This window comes from Nilaparvata lugens, unplaced genomic scaffold (genome assembly GCF_014356525.2).
Source record: "Nilaparvata lugens isolate BPH unplaced genomic scaffold, ASM1435652v1 scaffold1682, whole genome shotgun sequence".
Lineage (NCBI taxonomy): Eukaryota > Metazoa > Arthropoda > Insecta > Hemiptera > Delphacidae > Nilaparvata > Nilaparvata lugens.
The window spans coordinates 37179-52296 of NW_024090257.1; the positions used below are offsets into that span (position 1 = coordinate 37179).

Consider the following 15118-nt stretch of genomic DNA (forward strand, 5'->3'; position numbering starts at 1 on the left):
TGTGAAAAGTGAATTATAATTTAGCACTGTTTTTTTTTGCCAGTGAGTTCATTATGATAAATTAAGATATGAACTTATCTAAAGATGTATGACTCATGATATGTCACTATATTTTTTTCAACAGTGAGTTCAAAATAACAAAATTAAGATTTTAGATTTTTTTGAGCAAGTCTAACAATGAAGAAAAATTACTTTTTTATTTCTTATGTATTTAATGTAGGCCTACATAATATATTTTCTTAGGATATATTCCTAAAACAAGATAATAAATTATTATATAAATGCAATGCCTATAATAACTTAACCTAAGATTTTTTTGGTTTTACATTTATATATTTTTTTATTTTTAATTTAGGCATTTTTTAATATATCTTAACTATTATTATTGATAATGATAATAACCTAGCCTATCATTTTTTTTTTAATTTTCAAGTTTTAAATTTTTTTGTTTTATAAAGGCATTTTTTTGAATATATCCTAACTAATGATAATAACCCAAACTATGATTTTTTTAAATTTCAAGTTTTTTATTTTTTTGGGTTTATAAAGGATTTTTTTAAATTTATCCTAACTAACTATTACTATTATTAATGATTACCTAAACTATAATTTTTTTGTTATTTCAATCATTTTTTAATTTTTTTTGGATTTTATATAGGCTTTTTTTTAATATATATCCAAACTAACTATTATACCTATCCTAACCTAAACTAACCTAACATTCCATTTTTTATGTAGGCCTACATTAACTATTTTTCTTAATTACATTTTTTTGTTATTTTTCAAGGATGTGGAGGACGATGAGGAAGAGCCGGCCGGGGATTGAGACCTAGAGGCTGTTGAAGAGGCTGTTGAGGAGGCTGTTGAAGAGGCTGTTGAGGAGGCTGTTGAAGAGGCTGTCGAGGAGGCTGTCGAAAAGGCTGTCGAAGAGGCGAGTGGAGAGGCTTTCTGAAGGAGGATGATGTTCTAAGTGAGCTGGAGCAAGTGAGTAAGTTTTACTGGAGCAACTCAGAGATTTGGGCACAGTCTTTATTATGATTGAGTGATTCAATCAATTCATAAATATGAAAATTTTGATTTTTTATGAGAAAGTGAATTTTTAAAATACAATTAGGAAAATTAAATTTGGAAAAACAAATTTGATAATTTTCAAAGGAAAAAAACAAAAATATTTCTAGGAGAAAAAGGTTTTGATTTTGAAATGTGGAACAGAATCTATTAAACTGATAAGGAATAGTTTCAATTGATTTTAAATGATAATGATGATGATTGAAAAATAGAAATACTGGTAATAATTAACAACTGATTAATAAAGATTGAAAATTTTGTTCATAATTATCATACAGAAATAGTATTGCCTAAATTGAAAAAAATGGTCAATTGTTTAATATTTTTTCATTGATTGATGATGCTTGATTGACAGAGCTTAGTTGTGGAGAGGATATTCTTTCAAGTCAATTATTCCAAAATCACTCTCTCATTCCGCATAAAAATGAATTTTCCATTCTGCTTTATTCCAACGAGAGTTCCAATAAAGCTATTATATATTTTAAGAGTCCTACACCAAAATGATGTCCTAGCCCAATGCTTAGATGATGAACTAATCAACAAAAAATATTTTTCAACCAAAAGATGGTTCTGAATAGAAAACTGTAGCATTGAGAGAGAGAGAGAGAGAGAGAGGTTGAGAAACAGGAAGGGATTTGAGCATGAATTATGTTTAGATTTATACTATTGCTATTTCAATGATATTAAATATTTATTTGAATAATATTGTTATTTATTAATAATTCAATAACACTAAGCCTCTGCACTCAGGTTTTTTCAAACCTTGCAGAGACTTGCTGTTTAATATATTTATATTCAATCCAATTTGATGGTATTTCATTCTTCATGTTATATTGTATTATAGTTTTTTATTACCATTGTCATTGAAATTATGTTATATTGTTATGTTATATACATTATATTGGTATGTATTATATTAATATCTTAACCTATCTGTTGGTATTTCATTTTATATTATATATTACTTTCTTACAAACATTGACATTGTAATTATGTTTTTGGGAAAAATGAAGATTTGATTTAATTTGATATTGCAGTTTGGTGGTTAACTCATTATTCATTGAACAGCAGTAATTAGAGCATTGCGGAGAAAAGCTACCTAGTTGAATTACGTTCTTTGAGCAACCTGGAAGGTAAAACTTAGTACTTGTCTATAAATCAGCTTGTTTTTTTTGGAAAAGTAGGGAGTTGGAAGTTCTAGACTTATCTGAATTTTGCAATCATTCATTGTATGTTGGTTGGAACAAAAAGGGTTCATCGTCGACTTTGGTCAACAGCTGAGAGAGTTTACCTCGACCACATAGTAGACCCTCTGTACCACTCAGCAAACTACAACAAAACCTCCCAACAACACCATACAGCTTGAGCCAACTACTTACAACAGGTGATTACTGGGGGGTGGGGGGGCGAATAAGCAAACAGTGTGATTAAAATTATTTGGGGGAGGGGTCAAAATAATTATTGGTGGTAAATAAAAAATCTTTGGTTGGAGGGGGATTTGTATACTGTATTTGAGGTATTCAGGGGGTGGTATAAAAGCGGGGTATTCAGACGATTCAGAGTGGATGTACTAAATTTGGGGTATTCAGGGGGTCTTTGAGCTTGCAGTGGGGGTTGGACAAATACTTACTTTGAAATGCAAATACCTTGACTGGCCCACACATGTGGCCTCTGCCTCAAGGCGGCCTCGGGCGCCTCAAGGCCGCCTTGAGGCTTCAGACTCACAAAATATGTGGAACCGATACTTACATAACATTCAACAGTTTCTCATCACAATGATATATCTACCACAACTGGTAGACTAAAACATCCAAAAACCCAATCACCCAAAAACCGTAGAGAATTCAATACTACATCTTCATAATCATCATGATAATACAGCAACGACCAAACTGTAGAGATCCCTCTCAGAGAATAACATACAAGTCAAGAATGAACCAGCTGCTCCAACCAACATACATGTTTCATCTGTGTAAAAACAGTGGATTTGTATGGTACAATGACTGTAACAGGAATTCATCTGAACCTTACTCAATTTAATTTTTTAAAAGAATCCTCTGCCTTGATCATCAAAAGATTAACTTATTTTTTGAAAAAAAAAATAATTTTGGCCTATCAGACTCATCAGTCACTCAAGTAAACAGAGCTGATATGAGGAAATCTGCCCAGAAATGCTCAATGGTAATTCAACTAGAATATTAAAATTTAATATTTTCTAAATTTGGCTTAGTGGTTTTGTGTTATGTTTCGGTTTTGTACATGTTTGGACTTTTTAACATCGAAATGAACTTTATTCCGAAGTGAAAAGTGTACATTTAAAGTATTGTGTTCACTATAACCTTAGTGTCCGGTTTCCCATTAGGGAACTTTGGACTATATACGGCGAGGTGGAACTATCCTTGGGTCTCCTCACCATTCAAAGCCATACGCTGATAATAATAAAATTCAACTAGACAATTTATTTTGGACGACTTGAAATTAAACCATTTGACAAATTTAAGTTCAACTGGATAATAAATAGAACTTTCTTACAAACATTGACATTGTAATTATGTTTTTGGGAAAAATGAAGATTTGATTTAATTTGATATTGCAGTTTGGTGGTTAACTCATTATTCATTGAACAGCAGTAATTAGAGCATTGCGGAGAAAAGCTACCTAGTTGAATTACGTTCTTTGAGCAACCTGGAAGGTAAAACTTAGTACTTGTCTATAAATCAGCTTGTTTTTTGGAAAAGTAGGGAGTTGGAAGTTCTAGACTTATCTGAATTTTGCAATCATTCATTGTATGTTGGTTGGAACAAAAAGGGTTCATTGTCGACTTTGGTCAACAGCTGAGAGAGTTTACCTCGACCACATAGTAGACCACTCAGCAAACCACAACAAAACCTCCCAACAACACCACACAGCTTGAGCCAACAACTTACAACAGGTGATCACTGGGGGGGGGGGGCGAATAAGCAAACAGTGTGATTAAAATTATTTGGGGGAGGGGTCAAAACAATTATTGGTGGTAAATAAAAAAATCTTTGGTTGGGGGGGATTTGTATACTGTATTTGAGGTATTCAGGGGGTGGTATAAAAGCGGGGTATTCAGAGTGGATGTACTAAATTTGGGGTATTCAGGGGGTCTTTGAGCTTGCTGTGGGGATTGGACAATACTTACTTTGAAATGCAAATACCTTGACTGGCCCACACATGTGGCCTCTGCCTCAAGGCGGCCTCGGGCGCCTCAAGGCCGCCTTGAGGCTTCAGACTCACAAAATATGTGGAACCGATACTTACATAACATTCAACAGTTTCTCATCACAATGATATATCTACCACAACTGGTAGACTAAAACATCCAAAAACCCAATCACCCAAAAACCGTAGAGAATTCAATACTACATCTTCATAATCATCATGATAATACAGCAACGACCAAACTGTAGAGATCCCTCTCAGAGAATAACATACAAGTCAAGAATGAACCAGCTGCTCCAACCAACATACATGTTTCATCTGTGTAAAAACAGTGGATTTGTATGGTACAATGACTGTAACAGGAATTCATCTGAACCTTACTCAATTTAATTTTTTAAAAGAATCCTCTGCCTTGATCATCAAAAGATTAACTTATTTTTTGAAAAAAAAAATAATTTTGGCCTATCAGACTCATCAGTCACTCAAGTAAACAGAGCTGATATGAGGAAATCTGCCCAGAAATGCTCAATGGTAATTCAACTAGAATATTAAAATTTAATATTTTCTAAATTTGGCTTAGTGGTTTTGTGTTATGTTTCGGTTTTGTACATGTTTGGACTTTTTAACATCGAAATGAACTTTATTCCGAAGTGAAAAGTGTACATTTAAAGTATTGTGTTCACTATAACCTTAGTGTCCGGTTTCCCATTAGGGAACTTTGGACTATATACGGCGAGGTGGAACTATCCTTGGGTCTCCTCACCATTCAAAGCCATACGCTGATAATAATAAAATTCAACTAGACAATTTATTTTGGACGACTTGAAATTAAACCATTTGACAAATTTAAGTTCAACTGGATAATAAATAGAACTTGTGGGCTCTGAAACAACCTTGACCTCTAGAAAAATAAAGCTATAAAAATGTATCTAATGTGAAAAAATAAAATTTCCCCAAATAGTTGAATACCATATATGAATAATTTTAAGATGAAATGGAAAAATAAATATTGAGGGGAGAATTAGGGTTAAGTCGAGGTCAAGTCGTGGCCAGTCGGTCAGAGTCAAAGTCAAAAGTCAAGATTGTACCAGAGCCTTCATTTTCTACTTTAATCATTGCCAATTATCTGTGTTGGAGTTTGAAGACTTGAAACTGAAATTTAGCTACAATTGCATCCTGTTCTATTTAATCAATAATATTGTAGGCCTAGTAATACCAATTTTGGCCCAATTTTCAATAATTAGAACTCAATAAATTACCCACCTACATGTACTCAATACATTGTTACAAAAATTTCCAGATAGGCTGGTAACCAAAACGAATGTGAGAAGATGGAAAGAGGAAAGTTTTTGCCAGAGGCGCCATTGGATACAAATCTAGACATTCTACACAAAATATTATCTGAAGGTAGGGTTATTATCATTCTATTGCTTTATGGGTTGGGCAATGTTAAATAACCGGACTAATTTACAGACATACATGGAGTTGATTAATTTTTATTTAATAATAAGAGATATTCAACTTCTAGGTGACTGTTAATTTTTGTCTGATTGAATTTTATTTTATTGAATTAGATTTATATTTATTGTTTTATTCTGATTATTGTTAATTATTTTTTACATTATTTATTTAATTTTATTGTGAATTTTGAATTATATTTTTGACAAGATGTTGATGCATTTTGTGTATTTGGTTGAATTAATTTGAACTTGAATTGGAGATAAGAAATGATAAGTATTATAATTATTTGCTTCGTGAAATTAGGGGACAATATGTGAGAAAAATAAATATTATATTGAGAATTCACATTTAATTTGAGGTTGTTGTTTTTTTTTTAAGTGCTATGAATTGGAAATTTTGGGGCCTAATAATTCCTTTTTATTTATTCATTAGGTACTATTATTACACCATCAATATAAATTGGGCGAGGACATGTTAGGCCTTTTAGTGACATGTTCTATTTTTATAAATAGAGATAGAGCTGAAAATCGCAAAAAAGTAATTCTATTTCATTGAACAAATAGAAAATAATTAAATATTCATGAATTGATGAAAGTTAAACATTCAAACAATGATCGAGAGAGGTTTGCAGCCTCCCTGTCTGTCAATAAAGCATGATCAATCAATCAATCAACCAATTCTACATTCAATTTAGAAATTAAGAAAATGTAATCACAAATCTTGTAATATTAATTTTTTACAATAATAGATTTGAAATTGATGAACTAGCATAACAATAATATAATTGCTACATATGATATTCAATTGAAATTTGATAATGGTACTAGATTGATAATAATTTATTATTGTAGGCCTAAAATCATCATCATCATCATAATCATAGAAATGAATGAATGAATAAAAGTATATAAATTTGTGATAATAGGTTATATAGTGACTGTGTAGTAAGCGAAGTACATTAACTTTGAGTATAAATTGAATTATTATTATTAATAAACAATAAAAATGAAATGAATTGATCTTCATCACTCACCCTTCAGACACTGTACCCTTCTCTCCAGAGTACTCCTCACAATTATTTTTTTCTCTTACTCACTCAGATAAAAACATCCTGCATCTCCATAGCCTCCTCCACTGCCGCATCGACTTTGGCCACCAGCCTCCTTGGCACCTTACAGGCCTTCAAATTTTCTTTCGTTTTGAGGTGCTGAAAACAAAAATAAAATATTGATTATTTATTTATTTTAAAAATCATTATCATATATTGTATTGTATTCATTAAGATTTGCTTTGTTCAGTCATTAAAAATGAGAATTGCTCCATTCTCGTTATGCAGGCTTTGCAAACTCGACTATAATTTGTTAATGGCGGCGATTCCAACCATATTCAATCAAAGCTTGAGCATTTTCCCTCTGCTGTCACCATGTTGTTCACCATGAGTTCAATGTTGCTGTATGGAGTCAATTGCTAAAAAGATTATGGAGTAGAGCAGCAGCAAATTTTAAAAAACCATGTGGCACTTCTTGCTGCTGGGTTATCCATTGTGAGAGTCAGGTTATAGAGACAGTATCTTATAAATATCTTATATAGATAGCTCTATCTTTTTCCAACTTCACACAGTTGCTGAATTGTTACCAGACTATGCAAAAATATGAACTACCAAAATATTTCTTCTCAATAATGGAAATTTACTACCAAATTATGGGAAAATATCTCTCCTTGATGAATGGAATATATTTAAGATGGAATTGATCATTATTAGAAAGAATCATTAATCAATATCATATCAGATTTACAGGGGGCTATCTACTATAGTGGTGGAAAGAAAAAGTGGCAACAATGACTCCCTATCATTTCCACTGTCTTTATAACATGAATCCCACTATAGTTCCATTTGAATCTAACACATTTAATTCCATTTCAATTGTATATAATAATTAATATTCCCATAATAATTCAATATTTTTTATTATACAGAACGTTCATCAAGTCACGCACATTCAAATAAACATATCTGTAAAAAGTGGGGGTTTATATTCGTTGTGTGGCTACTGGAAGATAGCATCACTGTTAATAAATGAAAAACATAAATGTGAGTCATTTAATGTGTACAGATTACAACAGGTAAGCAGTATTGTTTTGTGAAGGATAATGTGAAGCATGCCCCCTTTTTCCAATAGCAACGAGTGTTCCTTCTTGAACAGTATTTTACCAGTATCCAATGCCCCCAGGTTTTGTTCCGGTGGGGTTATATGAAGTAATAATGGATATAAGTACATAGTTGTATAAAATATATAGCAAAAAAATTTTATAACATTAGTTCGAAATGTCTGCCATGTTCTCCAATATGTGCAAAAATCTATTTTTTACTCTTGTTAACCATTTTATTTATGAAGTATCCTTAGAAACTAATATTTATATATATTTTGTTCCGGTGGGGTTATATGAAGTAATAATGGATATAAGTACATAGTTGTATAAAATATATAGCACAAAAAAAGGGTGCGCTATATATATATATATATATATATATATATATATATGATATTTTTAAAAAAATCCAAGATAGCCCCATTTGGAAAAATGTAGAGGCATTGAATAGGTTTTTTATGAAAGACAGTTCGAAAAGGAACACTTCTTGCTCTTGGCAAAACCACATCCTCACATTAACATACTCAACAAAAGTAATAATAAAAATAAAACAATACTGTAGACCTTTTGTTACCTGCACACAATAAATTATTTTAAATGTTTTTCTTTTTCATATGAATAGTGATGCTATCTTTTGGTAGACACAAGTAATACAGAGCGGTGCAGAGGAAATGCATGTTTTTCGAACAGCCAGTACTCGTCAATGGGAGGGGGTATTGCCCTGGAACGAATGTTGGCAGACGGCCCATACTATACCATTTCAGTTGCTATGGGCATTGGAATGTACAACATCATGTGTTCGCTGTTAACAAGGTTTTTTTAGAAACAATGAATCTGTAGTCACAGTACAATATTTTTCCGTCAATATTTTAGAGTTGGGCATTGAGGTGCAATGCCTGATCAAAATATTGTACTCTGGTGGGTTGCAGCGTTTAGGAGTACTAGTTATCTGATGAAAAAGAAACCACCTGGTCTTCCCCATTCCCCGGAAAATGTAGACCAAGTCAGAACGGCAGTTGTTACTAGTCCTAGACGATTGACTCGACGAGATGGTATCAGGACTAGACGACACTGACTCGGTCTACATTTTCAGGAGTATTAACTGAACAGGGAAGACCAGGTGGTTTCTTTTTTATCAGAGAACTAGTACTCCTGAACGCTGCAACCCATCGGAGTACAGAATTTTGATCAGGCATTGCACCTTGAGGCCCAATATTGACGCAAAAGCATTGCACTGTGACTACAGATTCATTGGTTTTAGAAAAACTGCTTCACAGTGAACACACGATGTTGAACGTCCCAATGCTCATAGCAACTGAAATGGCATAATATGGGCCATCTGTTTGAGGATAATAACCCCCCCCCCATCACCCAGTACTGGCAGTTTGAAGAATATGGTTGTGTTTTCTCTGCACCACTCTGTATAAACATCCCATTATTCATAGACAGGTTTATTTGGATTTTCGCGACTTAATGAATGTACTCATATTATCAATAATTCAATATTCAATTGTATCTAATAATATTAATAATCAATATTTTGTGATATTGTAATAATCAAGTGTTGTCGTATTGTAATTACTGTAATATTTACTCAGAAACATGTTGTTACACTTACAGTCATGACATAATTCTTAAGCATAGTGTAGGGTGTCTGTTGGGGGGTTGGTGCCCTCTCAAAGGGCACCAAATAAGAGAGGCCCACCCACGAGTGCCTCCCGTCCCCCAACCACCGCACATAGAGTTGTACCCTCATGACATTGTTGGAGCAAACTGAAAACAAACATGAAGAAAAAATTAAACTTATTCTGTTTATTGTAAAAAACTAGTGAATATGATTAATAATCTACTCTAGTTACAATTTACATAAAAATGAATTGAATCTAATGGCTGATTTCTAACTATTTTTTTAAACCCTTTTTTGAAAATTTTCAATAGTCATGGTCATACAGAAGACCATAGAGAAAATATAGCATAAGAATATATTCCAAGGTATAGGGCATTTATGTTACAAATTTAAATGTTATCTCAAACTTAGTAGTTCATTTTCTTGAAGCTATGTGATGCTGGTGGTCTCTCATACTGTGCCATTCTTATACTCTCACCCAGCAAGAAAAGTAATAATAGACAGTAGTCAACAGTATATAAACAGAACATAAACGACCTATACCATGGGCTATCTTCTTCTTATGCTATATTTCTCTATGATAAGACTCACTACCTATCATACAATATTCTGTTTGGCTAGAAATTTATAGAGTTGGAATGTTGAATGAATTGGAATTGGAACAGTTTGGACCTCAAGAAAGCCTGTTGGTCCATTTCAAATGTTGTAATGTTTGAATTATAAAAGAGATAGATATAAATAGATAGATCGATCAAAATTCATAAGGCCAATAATAATAATAATTATTGTCATGCATATAAATATGAATAATTTGTATAATATGTGATTGTATATGAATGAAAAATGAATGAATAAACAAAACAAGAAATGCAATAGTGGACTATCCAGAGTATTGTACAAGTAGATAATGTTGATGACTTACTTTTTGTCTTGTAAAATCTCCCATCTTCGTCCCTAACTATCTGGCATGGCCAGTAGGGCCCTTTGCCAATCCTGGCCCAGTATAGTTCCAAATATACTGAAATTAAAACAAAGACATTTTCAAACAATGTTCAGAAATAAACGAACCAATTTCCAATACATTTTTAATTATTTGGAAAAAGGATCAAACACCTACAGTTTAAAAATAAGAATATTAGGCCTACACTCATTGTTATACTCAGTGCTACCTAAATTTATCATTGACAGCTTTCATGGATAGTGAGTGGAAATGTGGCATTTTGCTATTTGTACAGATGGAATGAAAGTAAAGAGAAGTGGAGGGAAAGGAGTAGGAGGTGAATGAGGAGGTGAAGGAGGAGGAGGAGGAGAAAAATAATAATCAGAAGAAAATAAAAAAGTGTGGGTAAATACGTACAATCCAATACATCAGGTTCCTGTTCCGGTTGCTGTTGTTGTTGTTGTTGTTGTTGTTGATGTTCTTGTTGTTGTTGTTGATGTTGTATCTGCTGTTGTTGTTGTTGCTCTCTCTCTAGTCTCTCAGCACTGAAAATAAAAGAAAAGTTTGAAAACAGGATCAAAAAATAGGTAAAGTCAAAACATTAATAGAAAATGAAACCAAAAATGATTCCTGGTAATAAGTGGTTGAGTTTAATTAAATTTCATTTTTTCAATTACCTACTTGAAAATATTTTTTAGTCCAGTCAATGAAAGATTGAAGAGGGAAAAGTTTGGAACACAATTTTTGACCCTGCAGCTCTTTTTAGGATAGTAAGGGGGTAAACATACCAAAAGTCCTCACTCCTACCCCCTGTGCTAAGGGGGTGGGGGTGGTTTGCAAGTACCATACTTTGTTTTTTCGAACAATATGCATTTGTTGAGTAATAAGCCCTGAAAGTGCCAAACATTGGAAGAAAAACTGTCTTAAAAAGATTTTACACTTTTAAAAACAAATATCTCTAAAACTAAAGAAGATATCAAAAAACCCTACTGAACAAAACTTAATATACTTAATATTGCTATAACAATTGATAAAAAGCTCTAAATTGTGAAAAATACATCAAATTGAAGAGAACTAAATCCTCTACAACCCAATGTTCAGTACTTATTTGTTCAATGCTTAGTTGTTGAGTAATAAGCCCAAAAAGTTGAAACAAAAACTGTCTCTTACTCTTTTGAAAGTAGATATTTCAAAAACTGAAGGAGATATCACAAAACTCTACATAACAAAACTTGTAGGAAATTTATCTAGCTTCATTTTTGTTCAGCTAGTCATGTCGCTGAAATGTATTGTTTCCAAGATAAATGCGTGTAAGCCAGAAATGAAATTGCATCTTTTAAACCGCTCTCATCCCTTAAGGCTGTGCAAAGGCTAAAAATAAACTTTCTACTCATGATATTTTTCTAAGTTTTTCAATTTGTATATCATCAATCTACCAAAATGAAAAAGTTTTCTCAGGAAAACATTTTTTTCTGATCATTACTCTTTGAGATATGAGCACCTGAAGTTTAAATTTTTGGGACAGAGCATTTAAAATTTGGTAAGATATAAATCCATGAGATTTAGAGGATAGATTCTTCATGATATCTCTCAGCACTGAAAATAAAATAAAAGTTTGAAAATAGGATCAAAAAATAGGTAAAGTCAAAACATTAATAGAAAATGAAACCAAAAATGATTCCAAGAAATAAGTGGTTGAGTTTAATCAAATTTTATTTTTTCAATAACTTGAAATCTTTTTTAGTCCAGTCAATGAAAGATTGAAGAGGGAAAAGTTTGGATCACAATTTTTTGACCCCGCAGCTCTTTTTAGGATAGCAAGGGGGTAAACATATAAAAAGTCCTCACTCCTACCCCCTTTTCTAAGGGGGTGGGGGTGGTTTGCAAGTACCATACTTTGTTTCTTGCATATATCTTGAACAATATGCATTTGTTGAGTAATAAGCTCTGAAAGTGCAAATGTTGGAAGAAAAACTGTCTTTTCAAAGATTTTACACTTTTAAAAACAAATATCTCTAAAACTAATAGTTATTTGTGCAACAAGTGCGCAAAGTGTCAGTTTGCTGCACCAAAAGAAACATCAATAGAAAATAAACATTATTTATTATTAAATGATCAGAAGTTATTATTTAATTATGATTTAGATAGACATTATTCTTGTTTTGGATTTCTAGATTGGGATTTTATCATAAATGTAGGGTAGCCATTGAAATGATTCTTATCTAAATCTAACCACAGTCATTGTTACCAACTTAATTTTTGTTTTCGTGCACTAATCCTCCATATAACCCACCAACTATTTTGTGTTGCCATGTTGCAAATCTGGAGTGCAGAAAAATTTTTCCCACACTAGAGCGGAAAAGTGATTCTTTGTGTTCTGTAATTAGTGCAGGAATGGCCACTTTTCAAGGTAACTGTAGGAAAAGAATATATCAAAAACCCTACTGAACAAAACTTGTAGGAAATTTATCTAGCTTCATTTTTGTTCAGCTAGTCATGTCGCTGAAATACATTGTTTCCAAGATACATGCATGTAAGCCAGAAATGAAATTGCAACTTTTAAACCACCCTCAAGGGTTGTGTGGTAGAGAGGACCAGGAGTCCTAACTCCGCCCTAATAAAGGCATATAATATAATCAATCCCTTAAGCACAAGGGGTAGGGTTGAGGAATTTTGATATGTTGACCTTCTAACTAGTCCAAAAAAAACTGTGAAGTCAAATATTTTGTTCCAAGTGTTCCCTCCTAATTTCTTTGTCAATTGATCTATTGTTGTTAAACTGAAGATTTTACACTCAACACTATAATGGTTGCAACAATCATAGGGAGATGCATAATATAATGAAATAATACATTAAATTGAAGAAAATATGATGCTCTATGAGCTCATGATTAGCACGGATTTTTTCAATCAGTCGTTAAAATGTTATAAGGCCAAAAAGATGGAAAAATCAGAGCCAGAAGGGTTTTTTCAAAATGTGACTTTATTCGATTTTTGATGCAAAGTAAGGAGCCCAATCAATTCGTTTTCCCATTGTAAATAATAACTGCAGTTAGTAACATTGAAAGTAGTGATATTGAAAGATATCAGCATGAAACTATAAAACTAAATTCAACCTGTTTGTGCTTTAAACAGACCCTTGCGGAGCATGGGTTACCTACTTAGTAGAGAATATAATGTATCAATTTGATTTGAATAGTTTATATTCATATAAGTTACTTACTTTCTTTGTATTATCCTCTGAGATCGTCTAAGAGGGGCCTGTTGAGGTGCAATGCACCTTCTCTTAGGAGGGGCAACGTTCCCATCCTCCTCACGCCTCCTCTTTGGGGGATTAGGGCGTGCATTGGAAGTGCTTGCCATCTGGAAACAAACCAATTAAAATGTATTAAGGATAGAGCAGTGATCAAGTCTATATTTTTACAAATAGAAATAAATTAGAAATTGCATCAAATTAATTAATGAATAATTATTATTAAACGAGAATCCCAATAAAATGCTGTAATCTTTGATTAAAATGAGCGCTGCTATCCAGAGATTGTCAGTTTGGTGTAAGGGTGAGCATTCCTGACTAGCAATGAGGAGGTACCGGGTTTGATTCCCGGGCTGGCAGATAATTTTTGGATAGTAGTGATCATCGAATTTCCATCTAGCTGTTAACCCTGTTGTGAATATTTGCAGTAGCAGTCATCTTTGGGATCACCCCAAACTGCTGTTCCAACCTTGAGCGGCCGGCCGACACCACATTGAGAGCAGTAAATCCTACTCCGGTCCTCTCCAAACGCTGACTGAGGTTAGCCGGACCAGGGTGACCCTGGGAATTCTTGTAAAGGTCAGTATTTACTTAGAACTGTGTCTTCCACTTGAGGATCGTACAGTTTGGCCGCGGCTCCACTCACTGTATATTATTGCGCTGCAAAGTGTGGCTGGTGAGTCAGAGATAGTAGAGAACAAACTAGAGACCATCTGCTGCGCCGCACAAAGTGGTGTCACGCCAAAATATTTTGTGAACAATGGAGTTTGAAATTGATAATGAGTCTTCATGTATTTTTTTGCTGAGGATGATGATGAGAGATGAATGCACCTAAAGTTTTTAGGCGATTTTACAACTCATTAATCATATTCAGAGGAGTTGGCTCAAGTCATAAAACTTCCAACGGGAGTACCAGGCACATGATTCTTAACTTATCTAAGCGATAGCTTCTTGTCTCAATACTTCCTTAATTGTTGCTACTTTCTTATTTTTATAATATTACTCTCTTAATTTGCTATGCATGCCTTCAGACAGCCTATTACTTATAATTGGGTGAATAGAGTTGTCAATTGCGATTTGAATTGACACATAATTGTTGAAGTTATGAGCTCCAATTTGAAATTGAAAATTACTCTTCAATTATTAACTTACTCTGTCGCTTCAACATCTTAAATATGAATCCAAATTCATGATACCTTATTTCGATACAGAGTTACAAAAGAAAATAAATGGCCAGCAACGGCACGGGCAAACACTCTTCCCCTGAAAGTAAAAATCTCGCGAAAGAAGCAGAGGGTAAAGAATCAGGATAGAGGGAGAAGTGTAGGTCCGGTAACTCCACCTGTCAGTATGGCTACTGACCCCGACCCATATCCGACTGTAGCTAGTCCGCGTTGTAGCAATACTTCACAATTATTAGGAACCTAGAGGG

General features: G+C 33.3%; 1 protein-coding gene across 1 annotated transcript; it reads right to left on the reverse strand.

Moving 5' to 3' along the window:
* Nucleotides 1-6080: 6080 nt before the first annotated feature.
* Nucleotides 6081-14070, reverse strand: LOC111050621 (3-phosphoinositide-dependent protein kinase 1). The gene is made up of 5 exons (XM_039443831.1): nt 13657-14070; nt 10851-10978; nt 10416-10511; nt 9485-9639; nt 6081-6922 (listed from the first exon to the last, which is right to left on the reverse strand). Exons 1-5 carry the CDS (start codon nt 13794-13796, stop codon nt 6812-6814), a joined length of 630 nt encoding a protein of 209 aa, XP_039299765.1. The 5' UTR covers nt 13797-14070; the 3' UTR covers nt 6081-6811.
* Between the last annotated feature and the right edge of the window lie 1048 nt (nt 14071-15118).